The 25,553-nt window shown below is 45.8% G+C and overlaps 1 protein-coding gene across 1 annotated transcript; it reads right to left on the minus strand.

Moving 5' to 3' along the window:
- Window positions 1-19,032: 19,032 nt before the first annotated feature.
- Window positions 19,033-20,004, minus strand: LOC109733538 (protein LE25). The gene is made up of 2 exons (XM_020292758.4): window positions 19,755-20,004; window positions 19,033-19,621 (listed from the first exon to the last, which is right to left on the minus strand). Exons 1-2 carry the CDS (start codon window positions 19,839-19,841, stop codon window positions 19,466-19,468), a joined length of 243 nt encoding a protein of 80 aa, XP_020148347.1. The 5' UTR covers window positions 19,842-20,004; the 3' UTR covers window positions 19,033-19,465.
- Between the last annotated feature and the right edge of the window lie 5,549 nt (window positions 20,005-25,553).

The raw sequence follows: 25,553 nt of genomic DNA on the forward strand, positions 1-25,553 counted from the left end.
AGATAACTAGGTTCTCAATCACAAATCTCATCTCTTCGCAATTTACATTATTTGCCATTTTCCTCTCGTTTTCCTCTCCCCCACTTCACAAAAATTTGCCGTTCTATTCGCCTCTTTTTTTTGTTCGTCGTTTTCTTGCCGGATCTGTTTTTGTGTGCGCTTTTGTTTGCGTAGTCATGATGTCTCAAAGAAAATATTATGATGTTCCTTACCCAAATATTTTGCTTGAAATTGAGAAAAGTACTAAGGAATATATGACTACACAATTTGAGCATAATAAGTATTTTACTGAGGAACTTAAGGAACATTCCGTTGTGCTAGATGCTATTAGTAAACAACTTGATGATATTAGTAGAGAAGTTTGCAATCTCCAATCTAAGTATGCTTTTGTTGAAAGTTTGCTAGGAAAAATATCCTGTGCACAAGCTACTCTAGTAAATCAAATGGCCGTTAAACCAATCTCACTAGAGGATAAAGATGATGAAGATCTTAAAATGATTGGTGTTTCTTCTATTGATTCCTTGTTTAATAAAATTAAGAATGATGAAAAAGGGACTGGAGAAGAGTCAACTTTAGGTAGAAGGCGTCCCAATATTTCGGAGGGTGAAAATCTTGTTGAGAAAATTGATAAAAGTGGGTTTGGAGAGGTCAAAACTTTAGCTAATGATGTGCCCACTATTTTGGATAACAAAAGACTTTAATTATGATAGTTGCTCTTTGATTGATTGTATTTCCTTGTTGCAATCCATGATAAATTCACCCCAGCTTATGAACAAAACAAAGCTTTTACTAAACATATTGTTGATGCTATGATGAAAGCTTTGGAAGAAAAGTTGGAATTAGAAGTTTCAATTCCTAGAAAATTGCATGATGAGTGTGAACCTACTGTCAAAGTCAAGATTAAAAATTATGAGTGTTTTGCTTTGTGTGACTTGGGTGCTAGTGTTTCTACAATTCCAAAATCTTTATGTGATGTGCTTGGTCTTACCAATCTTGAAGAATGCTCCTTGAATTTGCACTTGGCGGATTCTACTATTAAAAAGCCTATGGGAAGGATTAATGATGTTCTTATTCTTGCAAATAGGAATTATGTGTCCATAGATTTTATTGTTCTTGATATTGATTGCAATCCGTCTTGTCCTATTATTCTTGGTAGACCGTTTTTACGCACTATCGGTGTCGTGATTGACATGAAAGAAGGCAATATTAAGTTCCAATTTCTTTTGAGGAAGGGTATGGAACACTTTCCTAGAACTAGAATTAAGCCACCTTATGAATAAATCATGAGGGCATCTTATGGATCTCGAATCCAAGATGACAAAACTTAGATCCTTGCTTTATGCCTAGCTAAGGGCGTAAAACTATAGCGCTTGTTGGGAGGCAACCCAATGAATAAAATTTATTTTTGCTTTTTGCTTTCTGTTCTTGAGTGTTAACACAATTATTCTACTGTTATGATTGTGTTTTTTATGTTTTAATTAGTGTTTGTGCCAAGTAGAACCGATAGGATCTTCTTCGGTGATAGTTGTTTGATCTTGCTGAAAAAGACAAAAACTTTGTGCCCACGAAATTAATTCTCATTTTCATTAAGAAAGAGATTTTTCCCTGATTCTTTTTGTAGAAGATTAATATACAAATTGCTAAGGTCGTCCTATTTTTTCAGAATTTTTGGAGTTCCAGAAGTTTTCGTTTAAGTCAGATTGCTACAGACTGTTCTGTTTTGACAGATTCTGTTTTCTTTGTGTTGTGTGCTTATTTTGATGGCTCTATGGTTTCCTTTGATGAGTTTTTGCCATATAAAAGTTGGAATACAGTACAAAAACAAAATAAGAATTGGTTTGATACAGCACTTACAGTAGCGGTTTACTTTCTTGCACTAACGGATCTCACGAAGGTTTTGTTGAGTTTTGTGTGATTGAAGTTTTCAAGTTTTGGGTTATCTTACGATGGATGAAGGAAGGATGTAAGAGCCTAAGCTTGGGGATGCCCCGGCATCCCAAGCTATTATCCAAGAATGAGCAACCAACTAAGCTTGGGGATGCACCCGAGCGGCATCCTCGCTTTCTTCCAAAAACTATCGGTATTTTACTCGAGGCTATATTTTTATTCGTCACATGATATGTGTTTTGCTTGGAGCATCTTGTATGATATGTGTCTGCTTGTTTTATTTTGTGTTTTAAGTCATCAATCCTTGCTGGACACACATTTTTGAGAGAGCCAAAATTAATTCATGACTTGTTAGAATTGCTCTCTATGCTTCACTTAAATCTTTTATGAGCTAGGACTTGCTCTAGTGCTTCACTTATATCTTTTTGAGCACGGTGTGCTTTATTATTTTTGAAGAAATTCTCTCTTGCTTCACTTAAATTATTTTGAGAGAAAGAAAATTTGTTATGCTCATGTTCTTCACTTATATTTGTTTGAGCTTATGAAAAGCAACACATGAAAATTAGTTCCAAAGTGATAGATATCCAAGAAGGATAAAGTACAAAAAAATGTCATGAAGATCATTGGACAAAATAAACTTGATTCTTAGTAATAGTTTTGAGATATGATGATGTGATATGTGAGTTATGTTGATGAGTAATTATGCTCTAGTAAGAATATTGGTGTTAAGGTTTGTAATTCCCTATGCATGCACGAAAATCAATAATCATGCAATGAAAATTATATCCTACTTGTGGTGCATTATTCGGTGTTAATTATGCTTAATGCTTGCTTATGAGATTATTTGTTTCTTGGTTGGTCGCTTCCCAATCTTTTGCTAGCCTTCATTTTGCACTAAGTATGACCTCTACTTGTGCATCCAAAATCCTTTAAACCAGTTTTGCCACATGAGTCCACTATATCTACCTATATGTGGTATTCTATTACCGTTCTAAGCAAATTTGCATGTGCCATCTCTAATTTTCAAAATAAACTTCTATTTTGTGTGTTTGTGCTCGCGGAACGGTAATGGGTGGCTAATATTTTCCATGCTAGTTGTGTTATTCTCAAGATGAGTGTTTATTCACTTGTCATTGCACGAGAGTAAGGCAAAGGTTTTAGGGATGCCCAGTCCTGAAATGCAAAAAAATATTTACTTTATGTTGTCAAATAATAAATTCCTTGGAAAGTGTTGGTATGGAGGGCACCCGTGGATACGGCTAGCCATGGAAAGTGAAAGAATGGTGGAAAAAGGAATAAACTTTATTTTATGTTTGGGAACCGCCTATGGCATATCTAGCATGGAAAGTGTTCGGAACTCTAGGTCGTTTTCGTTGGTGGGATGGATACACCTCCAAATATGTTTTTATCTCTAAGTTTTTCGATTTGAGCTCTGGCACCTCTACAAATCCCTACTTCCCTCTGCGAAGGGCCTTTCTTTTACTTTATGCAATTTTTATTTTGAAATTTGAGTCTCCATCTTCTCTTATAAAAAGCACCAACTAGGAGGCAATATGATTGTGCTCAAGTATTGGGTGTAGTTAATATTCGAGTGTGTTTCATGAATGGATCAATGTTTGAGCATAATGGGCTAGGGATAACTTATTTTAGCATTGATACTTTGAAAGACATGGTTGCTTGTTGATATGCTTGAGTATCTAAATTATTATGTCAAAACTAGACTATTGCTTTGAATCACATAAAAGTCCAAATGTCCATGCTATAAAGAAAAGCATATGATATGGCTTCATGAACAACACCCCACATCAAAAATTCTATTTTTATCACTTACCTACTCGAGGACGAGTAGGAGTTAAGCTTGGGGATGCTGATACGTCTCCAATGTATCTATAATTTTTTATTGTCCCATGCTATTTTATTATCAATCTTGGATGTTTTATAATCACTTTATAGTCATTTTATATCATTTTTTGGTACTAACCTATTGACACAGTGCCAAGTGCCAGTTGCTGTTTTTTACAACGCAGAAAATCCTTATCAAACGTAGTCCAAATGCCATAAAAACTTTAAGAAGATTTTTTATTGGCCAGAAGGAAGGCAATGGGCCCTGGTTGCACCTGGGGGTGCCCCGAGGGGGCACAACCCACCAGGACGCACCAGGAGGCCCTGGCACGTCCTGGTGGGTTGTGCCCACCTCGGGTGCCCCCGGACCGCCTCTTTGCTCTATAAATACCCAAATATTCCAGAAACCCTAGGGGAGTCGACGAAATATTCATCCAGCCGCCGCAGAGTCCAGAACCACCAGATCCAATCTAGACACCATCATAGAGGGGTTCACCACTTCCATTGGTGCCTCTCCGATGATGTGTGAGTAGTCCTTTTTAGACCTTCGGGTCCGTAGTTTGTAGCTAGATGGCTTTCTCTCTCTCGCTGAATTCTCAATACAATGGTCTCTTGGAGATCCATATGATGTAACTCTTTTTGCGGTGTGTTTGTTGGGATCTGATGAACTTCGAGTTTATGATCAGTTATATCTTTTTATATCCATGAAAGTTATTTGAGTTTGTTTGATCTCTTATATGCATGATCTCTTATAGCCTCGTATTTCTTCTCCGATATTTGGGTTTTGTTTGGCCAACTTGATCTATTTATCTTGCAACGGGAAGAGGTGCCCGGTAGTGGGTTCGATCTTACAATGCTCGATCCCAGTGACAGAAAGGGAAACGACACGTATGTATCATTGCTACACGTATGTATCCACGCACCAATTTCCGGCGCCGTTACCCGGAAGGGATTGACAACCCCTTTTAACTCGTCGGGTTGCGAGGTGTTGTTGTTTGTGTGCAGGTACTTTTTACGTTGTGTTGCTTGGTTCTCCTACTGGTTCGATACCTTGGTTTCATAACTGAGGGAAATACCTACCGTTGCTGTGCTACATCATCCCTCCCTCTCCGAGGAAATACCGACGTAGTTCTAGCTGCCATCAGAGTGCCCCAAGATTTCTACAGGAGAAACAAAGACAAGAACGTGCATCAACCCCTATGCATAGATTACCCCAATGTCACCTCGGGAATCCACGAGTAGAGTGCCAAAACATATATCAAGTGTATCAATATGATACCCCATTGTCACCACGAGTATTCATATGCAAGACATATATCAAGTGCTCTCAAATCCATAAAAGTATTCAATCCGATAAAACAAAATGTCAAAGGGAAAACTCAATTCACAACAAGATAAAGAGGGGAAAACACCATATGATCCGACTATATTAACAAAGCCCGTGATACATCAAGATCGTGACATCTCAAGAACACGAGAGAGAGATTAAACACATAGCTACTGGTACAAACCCTCAGCCCCGAGGGTGGACTACTCCCTCCTCATCGTGGTGGCCGTCGGGATGATGAGATGGCCACCGGAGATGATCCCCCCCCCCTCCGGCAGGGTGCCAGAACGGGGTCTAGATTGGTTTTCGGTGGCTACAGAGGCCTGCGGTGGCGGAACTTCTGATCTAGGTTAACCCCGAGGGTTTTTGGAATTTTTGGGAATTTATAGGGTAAAGAGGGGGTGTGGGAGGCCACCGAGGTGGGCACAACCCACCTGGGCGCGCCCGGGCCCCCAGGCGCGCCCGGGCCCCCAGGCGCACCTTGGTGGGTTGTGCCCCCCTCGGGGCACCCCCCAGGTGCTGCTCTGGCCCATTGGTGGTCTTCTGGTCCATAAAAAATCCATAAAAAGTTTCAGGGTGTTTGGACTCCGTTTGAAATTGATTTCCTGCGATGTAAAAAACATGCAAAAAACAACAACTGGAACTGGCACTATGTCAATAGGTTAGTACCAAAAAATGATGTAAAATGACTATAAAATGATTATAAAACATCCAAGAATGATAATATAACAACATGGAACGATCAAAAAATATATATACGTTGGAGATGTATCACATATTCGTGGGACGAGAAACTCAGAGTGTTCGAGAGTACATGCACGGACACCATGGTCATATTTGCTACGGCGGTGGTTGAGGTGTTTGGACCTCAATACTTGAGAGAACCAACTATCACATAAAGTGAAAGGCTCATGGCACTTTTGAAAGCAAGATGATGACCATGTATACTCGAATATCTTGATTGCATGCATTGCAGATGCAAGAACTGCCCATATGTTCTACCATCATTCTTGAAGTAGTTGCATCACATGCCCTCTGAATTTGGTTGAGTACAACATGTGCTACTATCTCGTTAACCATATCTATACTGTGTTGGTGATCTTCTTCAAGATCATCCCTGAGCTAGTTGGTTAGAAAAGATCTCAATTTGCCCAAAGACAATGAGGTAGAAATGATGTGGAGAGGGCATTTGGAGTGCTCAAAGCCAACTAGTTGTTTGAGAAACTACAAAAATATCACATCTGAAGACCTTGTGCTTGGTGATGGCATGTTGTGTGATCGTGCAAAATATGATCATGGAGGATGAGGGTGAAGAAGATGATGCCGGAGGTTTGGAATTTGAGAACATGGGTGATCCTATCCAACTTCCACATCAGAATCCGGCCATGTTTGATGATTTTATTCGAATGCATCAACAAATTCGGCATCGAGCAACTCATGTGAAATTAAGGAAAATCTGATTGAGCATCTGTGACATATGTGCGAGTTGAATTCAAATTTAAACTATTTTATTTAAAAACTTAGTTTGATTGTAATATTTACATTTGAGCTAGTCTCACATTTGAATATTTTAGGTCATTAAAGATTTGGTATGCTATTATTTAGAGTGATGCAGACTTAAAAAAAATAGAGGCAAACGTCTAGGGGACATGATTACCGACTCCCATATTCGTGCCCGCAAATGAGCCCAGACCAGTCCATTGACGAACATTGTGTCCATTTTTAAGGTCGATGTTGGAGATGCCATTAGCCCCTAATACCTGCCCCTAATTTTACATCCAATGCATAGTATTCTCTCAAGGCAATAAAGACCCATACATAGTAGCTTTCCCAGTGCATTGTACAACAACAACTGTCTCTACCTCTTGCTTTGCAAAAACTGATTACGTTGCAGAAGACAAAACTAGCATTACAACATTTTAGATCCAAGTATGACAGCACAAAACTGAATACAATAGACAAAAATTAATCCCATCACAATTAGGAAAAGCACATGAGTTTGTATGGAGCAAAACATAACAAGGAGACGGAGCAAAGCATATAGTAGACAAAAGTTAATCTCATCACTTGTTTGCAAAGCAAACATTTACAATTGCAGGCCAAAGATTTTTCACTCCAGTGGGCTGCAGTTTCACGTTGTAATCATGGAGAAGATTACGCTACAAGAAAAAATGCCAAGTCTGAGCCTTGTTTACCTTGAGTTAATCCTATACGTTGGATGCGAAATGGGTAGCAGATTTGGTGGCTAAGGCGCTCAGTGACTTCGCTCCACCAAGTCACTGAAGTTGAGTTCACTTACGACGTGTAGAACAGTGGTCTCCTAATCCCGAGCTCAAATGATCCTTTATGAACAAATTTTTAAAAAAAATCATAATCAATAAAACACTGGTTAGTTGTGTTCCTATGTGCAAATTTTCGTGATTAAATCACATTTGTGGAGATCCAGAAAAAAAACAAAATCAGCGCTCCAACATGCTTTAGAGCATTAGGAATGTTTTTTCTACAAAATTTTACATGTATGTAGAACATTGAACAATGTTTATTGCCAAAAAAAATAGAGTATTTATTACAAAAAGTAACATTTTTCGTTGTGGCTTATGTTGAATACTATGGACCAAGGATGTCTCTTTTGAGTGCATCAGTCAATATTATTTACTTACACATACACGCACCTTCTAGAGAAAGCAGAAAAATTTCGTCATAGTGTTGCCACTACAGACGTTAACGTACTCATAGCCGAAATCCGAGTTGAAACTCCGGTAGATCGTTCATAGGCTAGCATAAACTCATGAGGGGTGAAGAAGTCGCAATAACGCGCATCAAGCAACATATAATGACGTGTTATGGAACATGCATAAAACAATATATCATGTATTGCAAAACAGATTTTGGCATAATCTAGATCACCTTCCAACTAGGTTTCTCTGAACAATTTCATCCACAGGTGCCATTGAGTCTATCAACTTAAAAAAAAAATCATTGGTCAATGTTTTGTGCACTTTTTGAGTACATAATTTAGTTTTTTTGGGTGAGAGCTCCTCGAGTGTTACTTGTGGATGAAATTTTGCAAGAATCTAAAACATTGCATCATGTTTGATGTGGCAAAATTTCAGAATTTTTGGATGCTGTTTGATATTGTTTTTTGTTTCTGTTTTTCTGTTCACCTGCGTGTAGTACATTCGGAGTAGAAAACCCAATCTCGTTTGTAGCCTTGCCCTTAAGAGCATCTCCAGCCGCACCCCCAACAGCCCTCCCCCAAGACGCCATTTTCTCCATCGGCGCCCAAAAAAAACCCCAGTCGCTCCCCCAGGACGCCGAATCGCCGGTTCGGCCCATTTTTTGGCCCGCCAATCCCAGGCCGAACCCAGCGCACTCGGGGGCACTTGGGGCTCCGGCGGAAGGAAAAGTGGCGCGTGGGCCACCACTGTCAGGCGGAAATGCCTTTTCCCCGCCCATATTCGACCCGCGCGCCACAGGACGCCACTTTCCCTTTCGCCGCCATGCCGATCCCGGCGCTGTCCACCTGCCCACAACCGCTTCTCCACCACCAGAAATGTCATTTCCCTGCCAAAAAGAGAGGGTTTCGCCGCGACAGCCTCCATCCCACTCCTGGGCGAGCTTTCCAGGGCTCCGACCACACAGGCGGGGATACCGGCGGCTGCCCACCCACCATGCCCGCAAAGTGTTCGGCGATTTACTTGTTCGGCAATGGACTCCGGCGACGAGGAGGTGTTCGCGGCTCTAATGGAGGAGGAAGCCGAGGCCGACACCGACGACGAAGAGCACCTCATGATCCTCACTTTTCGGCCGGCCTGTTCGCCAACAATGCAAAGCCGTGGTGAGGTGGCTCGGCACTGGGCCGCCGCAAGAGCAAGCAGAGGCATCAAATGGAGGGCTACTGCTTGAACTACGCCGACTACTTCGCCGACGCTCCACTGCATGGTGAGAAAGTGTTTCGACGTCGTTATCGGATGAGCCAGAAGCTCTTCCTCAGGATTGTGAATGCCATCCGGTAGTTTGACAGCTATTTCATTTGCAAGAAGGATTGCCCCAGCATAGTTGGATTCCCCTCACTCCAGAAGTGCACGACAACTATGAGGATGCTTGCATACAGAGCTCACCGTGATATACAGGAAGACTATGGACGCATGGACGAGTCCACCACCATTGAGTATTTTTACAAGTTCTGCAGGGCAGTGGTGGCAGTGTTTGGACCACAATACTTGCGATCACCCAATGTTGAAGACAATGCTCAGATCCTAGCACAAAATGCAGCAAGAGGATTTCCTGGGATGCTTGGAAGCATCCACTGCATGCATTGAGCATGAAAAAGTCCATTTGCTTGGTAGGGGATGTACAAAGGTGCCAAAGGAGCTTGCAGTGTGGTACTTGAGGTAGTGGCCACACACGACTTCTGGATTTGGCATTCCTTCTTTGGTATGCCAGGAACTCACAATGACATCAACGTACTGCAGTGCTTGAATGTCTTTGCCAAGCTTGTTGAAGGTCATGCTCCTCCGGTGAACTTCGAGATCAATGGACGCCACTACAACAAGGGATACTACCTAGAGATGACATCTATCCGAGATGATCCATATTTGTGAAGACTATCTCAAACCCTATGCCATGAGGCAAGAACTCCTACTTTGCGGGAGGCTTGCAGGAAGGATGTCGAGCGGGCATTTGGTGTGCTCCAACCTCGATTTGCTATTGTCCGGTACCCCGCTCTGACCTAGTCGAAATCTCAAATGTGGGAGGATGATGAATTATTGTGTCATCTTGCGCAACATGATCATTGAGAGCGAGCAGGAAGAGCCAGTGTTTGACACTAAACCATATTTCAGGCAGTGTCCTCTTGCAACTACTGATCGCCAGGTACCGGCATCATGGGCTGCTTTCCTCAATATGCTTCAGGAGATCCGAGACCCACAGGTGCATCAAGAACTGCAGCACGGTCTGGTGGAGCACCTATGAAGGCTTAAGGGCAACGCCTAGTTCGATGTGTTTTAATCTGTGTTTGAATTATGAGTTTGCTTCGTTAAACTGTTTGATTTGTATTCATTTCTATGATGAACTATGTGATAAAATTACTTTTTGTTGAATTTGTGCCTATCTGTGTCGAATTTGGGTTGAATTTGCGTCGAATTTGGACCGAAATCAGTAGCTGCGGGGGCGAACTTGGTGGTTTGGCTGGGAACCGAGGCCCCCACACCGAATATATAGTTGGTTAACCCTCGAGCGGAGCTATTTCAAGCCTTGGCGAGCCGAACGGCCGGTGATACCCTAACAACCATGGTAAGAGCATCTCCAGCCGTTGCCCCCCCAGGAGGGGCTAAAAATCGCCTCCTGGGGGCGCACCGGCGCTAAACTGCGCGCTGGGGGCGTGATGCCCCCCAGTCGCGGCGCTCACATTTTTTTGAAAAACTTAAATACGGCGCAAACACGACTCAAATTTAACGCAAACATCGGCGAGTTCGTTCAAATTTAAACATATTTTACAAAAAAAGAAAAAAAAAACTACTAGGGGCTGCTCCTCGCCGTCTCCATCGCCGCTCCTCGCCGTCTCCCTCGCCGCTCCTCGCCGCCCGCCGCCCGCCCTTGCAGTTCTACATGCCGAGGAGACTGTAGAACCGCGTGTAGTCGCCGCCGCCGCCGCCACCGTCGTCGTCGTCGTCGCCGCCTCCGCCACCGCCGTCCCTGCTGCATCCCTCCCCGGTTGGCGCGGCGGGTTGGACGGTCCGGGGGCGTCCTCGTCGTCGTCGCTGTCGAGGATCACGATGCCGTGCTCGTCCTCGCGCCCACGTTTGCGGGCTTCTATCTCCTCCAGGGCCCGGCGCTGCCGGACCATCTCGTCCCGCGCCCACTGTAGGGCCTCCTCGTCAAAGAAGCCGCGCCGGGCTATCTCCTCGTACTCCGGGGGGAGGCCGGGCTCCGGCTTGGGCTCGACGAGGACGAAGTGGCCGGAGGGGGGGTGGAGTCGCCGATGCGGACGCCGGAGCTGCGGGTGCGCGCGCTGACAGGCGTGTCCTGGGGCTCCGGTTTGACGGGGCGGAGGCAGGGAGAGCCGGACGAGCGGCCAGACGAGGAGGAGGACGCCCCGGGCCGCTCCATGCGCCTCGGCGTCCAGGAGCTCCCACGGCGGCGTGAGAAGGACGGGGGAGAGGGGTACTCGAGGCACGGCGTGTTGCCGCCCTCGATGTACTCGAGGACGGCCTCCAACGTGCGGCCGGGCACGCCCCACCACCGGCGTCGGCCCTCGGAGTTGAGCCTGCCGGAGGGCACGATGCCGTTCGTCGCCTCGAGCTGTTCGGCGTGGCGGCGGCGGAAGTAGGGCTCCTAGAGCGGGCTGTCGGGGGTGTACCGCGGGCCTTCCCTCGCTGCCCGCGGCAGGGACGCGCGGATACGTGCGATCTCCGCACGCTGCGCCGCCGCGGTGGGTGGTGGTGGCACCGGCACGCCGCCGGCGCTGATCCTTCACGCCCCGGGCACCCGCATGTCCGGCGGGACCGGGTACTCGGCCTCGAAAAGGAGGCGAGCCTCGTCCTCGTGAAGATGGCGGCGCCCGAAGCCATTCGCCGCCGCGCCGTCGCCTGGGAAGCGCTCGACCATTCTTCTGAACTGGAGACGGCGAGAGGAGGCGAGGGAGGAAGGGGGAGAAATGGGCGTGTCGGCGGTGGAGGATCCGTGCGTGTCTCCGGCGCGCTGGTGGTCGGCTTATATAGGCGGAGGCGCCGCGTAGTACGCGTGGCCGGCGTGTTACGCGTGGCGGGCGAGGGGACGCGCGTCGCCCGGCCTTCACTGCGCCGCCCGTGAGGCATCAATGGAGGCTGACCGGCGCGGTAGCGCGCGCAGCTTTGGCATTGATTCGCCGCGGGGAACGAGGCGATGAGGACGACGAAGCGGCGAGAAGAGAGTCGAGTCGCTGGCAAGGGAGGCCCGCGGCTCTTCGCGCCAAAAACGATTCACCCGGCGCCCCCGAGCGCCCCCCAGCGCCCCGGGTTCGGGTTGGGTCCGCCGGCGCCAATTTCGGCCCGAGCCGGCGAAAACTGGGCCCTTGGGGCGCGACTGGGCCTTTTTTTATGCCGACGACCGAAAAATCGTCTGGGGGACCTTGTTGGGGGCTGGAGATGCTCTACCGCACAGCAGCTGCTGAGCAGAAAGAAGAAAGTTGACAAACTGCATGCACACCAGGTCCGGGTCGCACCAACCAATTGCATCAACAACAAAAAAAAACAAGCATCGGAGACTCGGAGTCAACACTCAGGTGTCTCTCTTGCCCGGAGTCCCACAGTGAGGCGCCTGAAAGTTTCTTGATAGGATAGGACGGGAGCTGTTTTGTTAAGCACGGAGGGCATAGATTCCCCATAATTGGTGCCCAGCCTGGCATCTTTCTGCTGCTTCATACGCTGGTCCCAGTCCAGGTTCTCGTTAGCTTAAGTCGTACGAGCTCAGCCTGCATAAGCTACTCCCTTGTCTCGCCTATCATTCCACTTGCTCTAAGCACACACTTCCCGGCCCGTAGGCTTAACCCAATCATAGATAGTGCCTACGACCTACCTCAGCGATCGATGTGTCTCCCGTTCCTCTGCGGCGGCCGCGATGATCACGGGCCCTCCCCGCGGCACCATCGACCCCCGCCGACGCCGCAGCACCCTCCTGCATTTTCAGATCAAGATAATCCAGCAGCATACCAGGGAGACGAGACCAGGAACGGAGCGTCCCATGGGGCGCAAGCAAATGCTAGCGACTGGAGGATGGATAACGGGGCGGCGCATCCTGCACCAAGGTACGCTCCTGCCGGTGCTCCTCGCCATGGGCATGAGCCACTGGCATCTCCGCGGCCGGTGGAGGACTGGACGAGGCCAGGTCCGGCACGGCTGTTTACCACCCGTCGGGCTGGAGACGACGACGCCCCTACTGCCGCCTCCAACGACCAGCTCAATCGCGGTGGTAACCGTGGCGGCGCGGGGGAACGCGAATATCGGTCGAAATCACGGGGACCGGTGATCAGGTGAGCACGAGATGACTCTGCTGCTAGTGTCGTTGTTCTTATCTTACGGAATTGAAATAATATTATCATGATGTATGTTGCGGTTGATTCTGTCTGTTTAATTAGGTCATGTAAGTAATTAAACTGGTGGACTTATCGTATGATGATTATTGCTTCCATATGTGTTGTCATGTAAATGTTCAATCTCAGGTGTTTTTTTTAGGATAATCCCAGGTGTTGTTGAATGTTCTTGTTCTTGTTCTTCTTCTTTTCATCGTGATGATATTGCCGGTCATGACGACTGTCGTGACTCGTGAGGTGGCATGCATGAACAGTTATTATAGAAAGAAAAAAAAATGCAAACAGAGGGGTTTCTGGTGCAACGTACACGTTGCTCCTATATAGTCGTTGTCTCGTCGCGTCTGCGCGCATATGTAGAACGACGAATATGTTCTCCATCGCGTCTAAGCTAAAGATGCTACTTGTCGACACGCATGCTAGGAGCAAAGTTCTTGGATGAGAAGGAACTGACTCCTCCTCGCCCCTCTCAATGAAGAACATTTTGCAGGAACCGTTCTGTTGCTTGTAATATTCACGCGGAATTGTAAGTACTGTTTCTGAATAATAGTAGTGATGCCCTAAAAAAAAGAATAATAGTAGTGGTAGCAGCGAAAGTGGTAGTAGTAGGACAGTGATAATGCGGATCAACAGTGGTAGTAGAGAATAGTAATATAAGAAAGTAAATTATAGCATCATGAAAGCACCGAAGTAAATATAAAAAATATTAATAATACCATTTGATAAATATTATTCCTATTTCTATTTTTTCTTTCGGTTACAGATGGAACATGCATGTAATTAATTGATTTAGTGAGACTTGACACACGCTAATTACTCCCTCCGTCCCAAAATTCTTGTCTTAGATTTGTCTAAATACGGATGTATCAAGTCACGTTTTACTATTAGATACATCCATATCTATTTTTTTCACGAATACGTAAAGCTTGCGTATCATTTCATTTATAGAAGAAGAATGAGTACAGAGTGATACAACACATGATACGAATGCTCGCAGGCGTGTACATGGTGCCCTAAGTAGAGAGACAAGGGATGCTCAGCCCGAACAGAGGATACAACACAACTAAACCTACCAACCCAAGGCAAGAGCGGCGATGCCAAACTAAGGAGAATCCCACCATCACACGAGCCAAAAACCGGGGACGCCGCGAGCGATCAAGATAGTGCCTTCAAGAAGGAAGATGATGCCGAGATGCCATCACTATCCGGTCTGGGGGGACCCGGACCTAGGGTTTCCCCTGAGCTCGAAGAGGGGCGCAGCTGAAGGCCTTGGCAACGCCTCCAAGAAGGAAACGACATCCGCGGGCGCCGTCGTTGCCAGCACCGGCAAAAAAACCGAGCAGGGATCTCTCCCTGGCCTGAAGCTGCACGATCCCATAGCCGCCGATTCTGAAATCATGGATGAGGAGGCCAATGTTGATCGGAACCACCATCAGGAAGGGGTTCGCGGGGCTGCACCTGCGGTCGGAGGGTGGCACTGCCTCCAAACCCGTGAGCATTGGATCCAGCAAAAGGAGGAGGCTTTGAGGCGTACAGGGTAGGGCAGGCAACGAGGCGAATCACGCGGGGGTCCTGGGGCGACGACGTTAGCAACGCCGGCAATCCAAGACTGGAGGGACGTAGATCTGGGCTGCCGTGGCTTTAGCCGTCGGGACGTCGGCGAGCCAGGTGAACTGGAAGTGATGCAGCTACCCGACCGCCTATGCCGGAGCTGCCCGATAGAAGATGCCGGCAACGAAGGACACCGGAGAGACACGGGCCAAGGCCGCCGGGGCAGAACAACGCCAGCATGGACCCACCATGAGAATAATCCCCGTGACAGCCGCAACCACATAAGCATCGCCGCCTCTTCGCGAGAGCCGTCACCATAGCTCGGGAGGAGGAAGGGCCGCCGGAGACGAGGGGGGTTGCCTACATGGGAGGCAGGCCGCGAACGCCCCCGCAACCGGCTGCAGGACCCAAGCCCCGACCACAGCCGGCCGAAGCATCGACCAGATCACGAGGCCACGAGGAATTGGGAAGCTGCAGGGAGGTGGCGCCCGTGGCAGTGGACAGGAGCGCAGGATCCACCACCGCCTGGCAGGCCCGAGCAGCAGCTGGTGGGGGCACCCGAGAAACGCAGGGGAGGACCCTGGGGTCGCGGGAGGGGGGGGGTTGAGGCGCTTGTGGGGGAGGATGGCGTCCGCGACGGGCTGTGGAGGATTGGGGGGGGGGGGGGGGGGGGGGGTGGGGCGCAGCCGACCGGAGACGCGCGAGCTAGGCCGTCGGGGTGGCCGGATCCGCCGCCGCCGGATGAGCAGAGGGATGGGGTTGGCGCCGTCGCGGTAGGGGAGCATGGCGCGGGGGTGGAGGGCCGAGGGACCCAGATCCGCCCCGCCGCCGCCTTCCTGGGGTCCGGCGTGGCTTCGGCAGCCAGCCCTCCGGCGGCGGCGATGCGAGGGGGCCGGCGGCGGAGGCTGTTGACCGGTGGCGGGTAGGATCCCCCCGTGTCGCCAGAGCTTAGTATCACACTATGTTGCTATACATCCGTATCTAGACAAATCTAAGACAAGAATTTTGGGACGGAGGGAGTATTATTTATTAATTATTTTCAAATTTCATAGAGAAATGCTTTTTTTAGTTGGAAAATATTGCCTTTTTTAGAATGCATGCACAACTTATCATATATCAGTGTTTTATGTATGTAAGTATATTGAGTATTTTAACCAAATATGTATTTATCACTTTTGTAAGAGAATATATATATACTTACTATTTTGGCGTAATATGTATTAACCATTAATTACTAATGGTATTTGTAACAGTTTTTTAACACTAACATATTATCTAATGCATACCTTAAGGATATTGTTTTTAGGTTTGAGGATTTTCGTGATGAAAATTCCCAAGTAAGTATATCTTTTGTAGAAACATATATATCAGGTAATGCAAAAAAACATAATGATGTTTTTGAAAACAAATGTACGTATGTGGTGTATCCTATGCAGTGAATCAACCATACATAGTGCATATGAAAATCTCTACATTTTGAAGGTGTGGATATTAAATCTGCTACACTGTTTTATGTTACTCTTGTTATACTTACGATGTTTATATAAATAAATTTCCCTTTGACCGATCGATGGCTAGGATTTAATTATCCTCTTGACTCTCAAAGTGCAAGGGGAATCATCTTTTTTTTTCTTTCTCTCCAACTTGAGTGCATGGAAGGTCTCTCTTTCCCCCTACAAAGAAGTGACTTACCTATTATAATTGAGATGGATTCTATAGTTGCTGTCAAGTTGACCCAAGGCCGAGAAAAGGATAGATCAATCTACGCTTCTCTCATTAAGGAAATTAGGCATCTCCTGTCTCTTCGTGATTCTTGTATTACTCATGTTAATCGTACTCAAAATAATATTAGTGATAGTTTAGCTAAATTTGCTAGAGGTGAGGGCAGAACTATGACTTGGTTAGGGTCTGGCCCAGAAGTTGCTTTGTCTTTAGCTTTTGATGATTGTAAGGATCTTGTGATTGAGTAATACAAGTTAAAAAAAAAAACTTGAGCTCTTCTATTATGCTCGTAGCCAGCGATAGGAGAGGATATATGAGGCAAATCAATATGACATCATATATGCTTCTTCATTTTAAAAATGTTCCTATGTTTTAGAAATTTAAATATTACCCAAAATCATATTAAAATCACTTTCACAGGTCAAGGAAAAATTGTTCCTATTTTGATCATACAATTATAAATTGTTTCTACTTCTCTTTTCCGTAGAATCACAAAAAAAGTACTAGGTAAAATCCTTTTTAATAGTAATATCCAAGTATTTATTCACATATGTTTAAAATTAATCTATTTGAAAATTAAATATTCATTACTTTAGAACATTGTCATGTATGTCAAAAAGTTGTTCATGCAATTACCTTAATGAAAAATGAAACATAAATACTATAAGTAAATAGAAAAATAGAAAATAAGAAACTAGGAAAATGTTGAAAATAAAATAGAAAAGGATAAAGTAATAAAGAAAATCAAAAAAATAAAGGAAAAATTAAATATGAAAAATGAAATGAAAATAAATGGATACAACACTAACAAAATTTAAAAGTAAAAACTGTTTAGAAAAAGCTACCATCCAGATAGCGGTTATGGCCGATCCAAAGAAGCCATGTAGCTGGTAGCATGTCCAGATTCACCATATTGAATTGAGAAAATATAATTAGCTGTCAACTTGTATAGAGTTTTTCAACAAAGAGTAAAAAATAAATCAGCCGGCAAGCCCGGCTAGCTATCTTCAAAATTAAGTTTAAATAAATCCTAAGAATTCCAATCATAAGAATCATGAATCAAGTGACGAAAGAAAATTTTATAAGAATCCAAATCCTTCAAATATCTTATCAATTTTTTTTTAATGAATGACGCCCTGAAATTCTAATTGAGTTTAACTTTATAGATTATTTTCCATTTCTAAACTATACACTTAAATTTTACTTGTGTTTAGCCTTATAGATTTTTCTCCTATTCCTATGTTATAGTTATACATAAAAATGGAGTGAAGGTGTGCATTTTGCTATGCTACAACTAAACAACTTCTACTATAGATTGCTATATTTTAGAACTTCATAGAATTTAATTTATCATGACAACTCAATCATACGAACCAATGACGAATATTCCACTAATGGTTTTTCTATCTTGCGTACGACATATATATTATTTCTGTTCAGAAATTTACGCAAACAGTTACCTCAGTTGTTTTTTACTCCCTACGAGCCATAATGTTTTCATTTCAAAATTAATGCAAAAACTTAGCCATGTTGTTTTGGTCTCCCTACAACAATATAGGGCGCACATTGTTTTTCATAAAAGCTAAGCATCATAAACTTTGATTAAATCCTTCTTCATCTATGATATCACCAACATAATCCTTGTCCATTTACAAAGTTCTGATTATGTTGAGATTTTGGTAAGAATTAATTTTATTTGATTCGATTGAGTTAATGCATTGTTTCTCAAGTTGCTCTATTTACGGGTTGCGGCATTTTGGCTCTTGGTGCATTTGCACTCGAGGTGCACAATAAATTTGTTTAAAATAGTAAAAAAATAATCTTTTTTGAGACACTAGATGCTCTTGGACTTCACGCCAAATGTCATGGAGTTTGAACATCTCGGTAACTCACAGCAAAAACGAATTTTTTTTAGGCCGTAAGTAAATAAATTTATTGTTGACTGATTTTGTCCTTTTTGTCATGAGCTTCTCTAATATCCGAACAAGCTAAAATTTGGCACGAACATGAAACTTTCAACTAATTTTTTTTCTGAATTTTTTTTGCATTTACTGTTCACAAGTTGCAGATCTTGTAAATTATTTTTGTATTTAGTGTTCACCAGTTGGAGATGACCCGTGCACCTAAGTGAATATCTGCTATTTACATTGGTTTTTATTATGTGCGGTGTTGAGATTAAAAAAACCAAATCGATGGGAGGCGTGGGGAGGAAAAACCCGGGGAAGATGCTATCTCAGGACTCACAAATTGTGACCCGGATCTCGCGAATATATCGATTCCAGCCAACAATGACACTATGACTTCAATTCGATTGATTCTTAACAAATTAGTATTTTCAATTTGTGAGGGCCGTTCTCTCTATATAAGAAATCGTTGATTAAGAATATATAGTGAATTCTTGGGCAACTGCGTAAATTTATGGAATCACTTACTTTACTATATCTTTTTTTTTGCATAGAATTTTTTTTGCATAGAAAAAAGAAGGGGAATATTGATATATATTAGAGAAGCACCTCCTTGGATTTCTCTACACAGAAGAGAAAGTACAGAAAACGCTCCGGACAAAGGAAATTTGCAGAAAAATCCTTCTTCATCCGTGCAACCACTGAGAGAATGACGAAAAACTTTGAACACCTGACGAAAAACTTCAACCACCACTCCGGTTGAAAAACTTCTTATACGAGTGTTGATCCCTGCTGCAACCACCAACACAAACACAATGACCAAAAACTTCCAACCACCGGCTGGTTGGAATTTCTCTGTCTTTGAGTGTCTCATCGATTACAGAACGTAGCCCGTCGGCAATGAAGCAGACATCATCGACTAAGACATCATCACAACAGACTTGTGTGAAAGATTGTTTGAGTATATATGATCCTAGAGGATGATAGAGACGGGTCGCATTTTTCGAAAGATCAGATTTATAAGCCTAGAAGATGAAGGATCGAATCGAACCTCATTCTATGACGGACTGCCGCTTATTTTGATTCCTCGATTCGCTTACAACCGAGGTTACTTACGCTACTAGTAGTACATGCTGTCAGTGGGCCTAGCTAGCCAGAAGCTAACTAGGTGCCGGTGACGATGGTGCGCCTCCCGGACCTCTCGGCGGCGTGGTCCCCCTTCTCATCGCGCTCGTCGGAGTCGACCTTGTGCATGCGGTCCTCCTTTTTCTCCTCCGCCTCGCGCTTCTTCCCCGGGTCCGTCGTCGTCGCCTTCTTTACCTGCAGCAGGACGCGCGCGCGCACACAGATCAATCGGGCAAGGTTAACTAGAGGCGGAAGTCGCAGCTAGCACACACCTCTGTAGTGTGGCCGGCAATCTAAGGAAAAAAACGACTCAGCGCGGCCGACGAACCTTCTCGCCGGCCGTGGCCTTCGCCTTATCGATGCCGGCCTTGGCGGAGGAGGCGGCGTCCTGGACCTTGGCTTTGATGGTCGCCATTTCCTTCACGAATCACGTAGCGCGCGCTCACCGTTTGCTCTGATCACTCGATCTGCTGTCGCTTGCACTCGATCTGGCTGATAGACGCGGTAGCTTAGGTAACATGTATGACAGGTGGTACATATATAAAGGGGTGTATTCAAGGCCCAAACGGCCGGACCGTGCGTGGCACAAAGCAGGCCAGCCAGGTGCAGGCAATCGTGGCACCTTGCTCGTGCCTGCTCTTAATATTCGGACGCGTGTTGGTGCACGTAATGGCTCGCCTGCTCTGCATCTTTAGCAGACCCCTTAAAACTGCAACCCGTATATTACGGGTAGAGAAAAATTTGTTTTCAGAATCAATTTTTGCTGCGGCCGAACAGACCCGTATAATCAACCCGTAAAAGAGAATATTCTCTGAATATACCAAACGGGTCCACAACTTGCTTTTTTTTCTGGTCGTCCTCTTCCTCAAGCCAATTTGGAATCGCGGACAGGCAGAGAAAGAAGATGCGAGGTGGACGCCAGCGGACGGGCAGGCGAGGAAGACGCGGGGTGGCCACGGCGGCGCGGGCGGAGGCCAGGGCGGCCGCGGTTGCGCGGGCGACGTCCGGGCTACGGTAGCTACGTTCGAATCGATTCGATTCAACTAGCTAGCAAGCTAGCTCCTCCATCGAGAGATCCGCGGGCGGCTGTGGCGGACGGCGGGCCGGCACAACGGACGGCCGGGCGGACGACGGGCCCGCACAGCGGACGGTCGGGCGCAGCAGCCCGGGCGGACGGCCGGCGAGCGCGACGGCCGGGGCGGGCGAGAGGCGGCCGGGGATGGGCTGGCGGCGGCCGGGGACGGACGGCGGGGAGGAAGCCATGAAGTTTCCGCTGACAGTTGGACTCCCGCCAACGGTCTTTCATGTATACAAGTCGTCCTCGGGTCGTCTCCGAAATCCTTATTTCACGGGTTTGGCCGGGATGTTTTCCGCGCTCCTTAATAATTTTTACGGGTCAGGGTGGTTTACGGGTTCTATTCTGGTCGTTTTTTCCACCTAAAACTGTAAACTGACGATTATTTTACAGTTTCGTGCGTTTTAAGAGCAACTCTAGCAGACCCTGCAATAAGCCCCGACCCGCAAAATAACCGCCAAAATATGGGTCGGCGCGGAAAATCCCGCCCGAACAGACACCGCAAACACGGCCGGCCCGTAAAAAGTTTGAGGGGCGCGGCAAAATCTCGGCCCCAACCTGCGAATTCGCGGGTTTCCGCCTGCCACGCGGTTGGCGGGAGGGACATTTCAGCCCGCGCCCTTTCCCCACCTCCTTCCGCCGCCGCCCGCCATTGGTTCCGCCCGTCCGCCGCCGGCGATTTCGGCCAAATCTGCGGGCGGAATCGCGCCGCGGGGGCGTCCCGCACCCTCCACCACCGATACGCTGCATCGCCCCCCGGATCCAGCGAGAAGAGCCGCCCCTCGTCGCTATCGCCGCTGGGGATCGACCGCCCTCGAGCCGCCCCTCGTCGCCGTCGGTTAGTGTTTGTTTGTGCTTTGTGCCAAGTGCTTTGCATAGTTGGTTGACACGGCGTGTGATTCTTGTTCATGTAGATGGAATTGAGCCCGTGCGAGAAGTTTTTGCTCTCCAATTCGGACGACTCGGATGTTGAGACGATGCTTGCAAACTTTCGGCAGCAGACGTTGGTGATGGCTTTTGCCGTCAAGGAGCACGAAGACGAGAACCAGAAGGGGCGACGAGGATGGACCGTCGGGCGTCTTTGCATTCCTCGGAATCGCCATCTCGGGAACGAGATGTTGATGCAAGACTACACTACTAGGGAAAACCCTAGTAGTAGCGCGGTTTAATGCCCACTAGTAGCGCGGGCAGCCGCGCTACAATAAGGTGCTACAGCTATTACTTAGCAGTAGCGCATGCGACAAGCGCTACTGCTAAGACACATAGCGGCAGTGCTTGTTCTATCCCGCGCTGCTGCTAATCTAGCTAGTTGTAGCGTGTTTACTATCCATTGCTACTAGTACTCTTTTATTTTTATTTTTAGTGTATTTATACGCCGTTATACAAATTTGGGTACAATACCAATTATGAGGTTTATATCATTATGTCCATAACAGTGTGTCAAATGAAGGTGGATTAGGTTCAAGTGGAGGCAATATGTGGTGCATGTCAATAGTATACTACTAATCCAAACTTGATCTAGTTTGGACTAGTAGTACTTTCGATGTGCACCACATGTTGCCTCCACTTGAATCTAATCCGCCAGCACAAGCTATTTAATCATCATCATAGTCATTACCACCAACAGTATTTATTTAATCACCATAGTCATAGTGTAGCACATCATCATCTTCAAACTCATTCTAGCTAGCTAATCACCACCAACACTAGATGCGGTAGCTATCTAATCACCACCAACACTAGCTAATAATAATCATCATAGTCATTACCACCAACACTAGCTATTTAATCATCATAGTCATAGTGTAGCACATCATCATCTTCAAACTCATTTCTAGCTAGCTAATCACTTTTGCTGCTCTCTCTCAGGTAAAATAACATAAAACATGTGTAGCTCTCCTCCTTCATCAAGTTGGAGCATGCAGATGAACCTGTCTCCTAATCATGGGCTGCGCTTCTGATTGCTGCCCCGTAGTACTTCTCTGCGCTCCTCCATCACAAATTTGGTCCAGTCTTTCACTATTAAGACTTCCTCGCTCTTAGAAATCCTGAATGCACTAAAGTGCATTGTAGGATATCTTGGCCGTAAGCTAACAATACTCATGGTACCATTAGTCTCGATCCCATGAGGCACAACATTCATCGGGAGTCCCTGTTGAAGAACATCGTATAGTAACATACTTAGCAATGAAGTTTAGCTTAAAAAATAATGTATACAAAAGATGCACTGATGACAAATAGTAAAAATCTTACCATCTTTCCTAAATAGATGTGACCGTAGTTCATTACGAACACTATTGGTCGCACGTTTTCAGTACTAACATTTCTAAGTGCAGAAAGAAAATTTGTCTTGACAGTATCAAGATCCTCAAGCCATGAAACATAATGACTTAGCTCCTCGCAGTTTAGTTCAGCCCCGGGACAGTAGTAGGTCCTGTCTACCAAGCGTTGGACATGTTTGCTTGAACCGAAATAAGCTGACAATAGAAATTAGTTCTCAACTATTTTTGAATAAACAATATCAAAGACATAAATATGGTTGAGAAACTCACATAATGGTATAACTGGAGGCGTCTGCACATCGACCCAGATGTCGGTATTACCTTCAATATCATCTTCCGGACGAATATCAAAGGTGATAACCATATCAGGCTCAAATGCATAAGTCTTGCATAGTGCTCGCCAAGTTTTGCATCCAAAATAGGTGTAGTCGTCTGCGTTGTATAATTTTGCGTGGAAAATATAACCATGCTCGGTCTTCAAGTAAACTTTCTTTACCTCCATAGTACGACTGAAACCTATCTTATCCAAGACAAAAAGTCTTGCATGACAGGGGGTACGCTAGTAGAATAGTAAAAAAGTTTAAATTATAAGTTGAAGCAAATGAAGCAGATGTCATGCTTAATTACGAAAAAAGACTTGTCGTTGTGACTTACTGTATCCACTTCGAAGTTCACGTCCAGCTTGATGCTGAAGCGCCTATCATCATCTAGGAAGATTCTGTCGCACAGGCCGCGCTCGTCTTCGCAGTATTTGCAAATACCGAAATGCTTTTCGTTGTCAGACATTTCCTATGTTCATAGTTGAAACATTAATTGAAAATCGATCGAAGACAACTCCAGGATACTCAAAATATCTTATAGGACTCATATTGACATGAGCATTCAATAAGCAAAACCAAATCGTAAAATAAATAAGTATTCAAATTAGCATGCATTCAATAAGCAAAAGTAAATCATCTCATGCGTCCGTACATCGTCGAATATTATCACTAATACATCCCGAATAGTATCATACATATAACATCACTAATACAACTAAAACCCTAGCGCACGACGGGTATCGGCGCGGGCGGTGGACACCCAAAGAGAAGGAACCATCACAGGATCATAGCTCCAGTGAGATCCCTGGAGAACCTGCCAGGTATTGGAGAACCTGTGCTCCAACGCAAACAAGCAGCGACGGACGTGCGCGTCCTCCTCACTGACACGGTGACGCACCACCTCCGCGGGGTCCTCGAGCCTCTGGACCGTCACTGGCCCATGCGACCGCCACCAAAGAAGGTTCGGGTCAACGACAGGCTGGCTCCTCACCAACCTGCGCCCCCCGGTAGGTAGCGCCTCCCAGTACCACCCCGGCGGAGCCCAGTCCCGGACATGGCCCATCTGGTGACGCAGGTGTCCTCCGCCGACTCGACGATGAGGATGCGGGATAGGCATCATCGATGTTGATGCGCGAAAAATTGCTTTAACTAAAAAAATAACAACAAATGTGACATGTTCAACTAGTTCTATTAATTCAACTAGTTCTTATGATTAAATCTAGTCAATTAATTCTATACCTAATAAAATGAATAATGACATAAAAAAGACCTATGCTTTGCAGGAACGTTGACTCCTTCCCGGTGCGGCAAATCCCGGGCACTCGATATGTCCTAGTTTGTAGCACAAGTCATGCTGAAATTCACGGAAATTTTCGGCATGACTTTTGCTAAAAAGTGGACAAATCGAGAACCTGAAATTTGTCGGAACGGAAATGAATCAACATTCCGGCAGAACATAGGCCACTCGGCTTCATTTCCTGGAAACAACAAAGCCACTTGGGCACAATCGAACTACTTCAATAATGGAATATGCAAATGAACATCAATGACATATATCATATAACAACAATATGCAAATGAAATTACTGTTTAGGCATTTTCATAAAAATTTGCCCTAGCTAATTTCCTAAAAAAATTGCTAATCATTTTTCCTAAATGCTAAAAAATGCCTACTGCCCTAAACAAATCTAGGGTTCATATGAACATCAACACAGCATCAACACATATATAGATTGCCCTAGCAGAGAGAGAGAGGAGGGTAGGGGAGAGAAGAGGCAGAGCCTTACGGTGATTGCGGCGAGGGAGGGGCAGGCGGTGTCGAGGTCGGGGTCGGGGCTCGGGCGCGCGGCGGAGGGCGGCATCGAGGTCGGGGTCGGGGGCGGCGTCGAGGTCAGGATCGGGGGCGGCGTAAAATCCGGGGTCGGGGGCAGCGTTGAGGCGGGAGAGCGACAAGAGAGCGCGCGGCGGCAGACGGGCGACGGCGGCGGCGACATCGAAGGAGTTGCGATTTGGGGGAAGTGGCCGTTGGGAAAAACGAATCGAGCGGTTTAGTCAGAAGTAGCAGTAGCGCGTTCCGGGAAGTGCGCTACTGCTAACAATAGCTACAGCGCGTTCCTGGATACGCGCTACTGCTATACCATTCTCTTTTTTCCACTTTTTCATTTATTTTTCTTTACATTTTATTTTTTTCCTTTCACCTTTTTGTATTTCTTTCATTTTCATTTACTTTTCTATTTGCTTTCCATTTAATTTTATTTACTTTAGCAGTAGTGCCTCTCAGCGTAAACGCGCTGCTACAAAGCAAATAGCGGTAGCGCGGTTCGGCGAAGATCGCTACTACTATGTGCAGCCTATCAGCTAAGTCGTGGGAATTTTAGTAGTAGCGCTTTCGTACTCGGGCGCGCTACTGCTATAACTGTATCTGTAGCGCCGTTTACAACACCGCGCTG

This window comes from Aegilops tauschii, chromosome 7 (assembly GCF_002575655.3).
Source record: "Aegilops tauschii subsp. strangulata cultivar AL8/78 chromosome 7, Aet v6.0, whole genome shotgun sequence".
Taxonomy (NCBI): Eukaryota; Viridiplantae; Streptophyta; class Magnoliopsida; order Poales; family Poaceae; genus Aegilops; species Aegilops tauschii.

Coding starts and splice junctions, on each gene's coding strand:
- LOC109733538 (XM_020292758.4), bottom strand. CDS start 19,841: ATGGCGACCATCAAAGCCAAGGTCCAGGACGCCGCCTCCTCCGCCAAG. Junction 19,622..19,754: donor AGGCCACGGCCGGCGAGAAG/GTTCGTCGGCCG, acceptor GTCCTGCTGCAG/GTAAAGAAGGCGACGACGAC.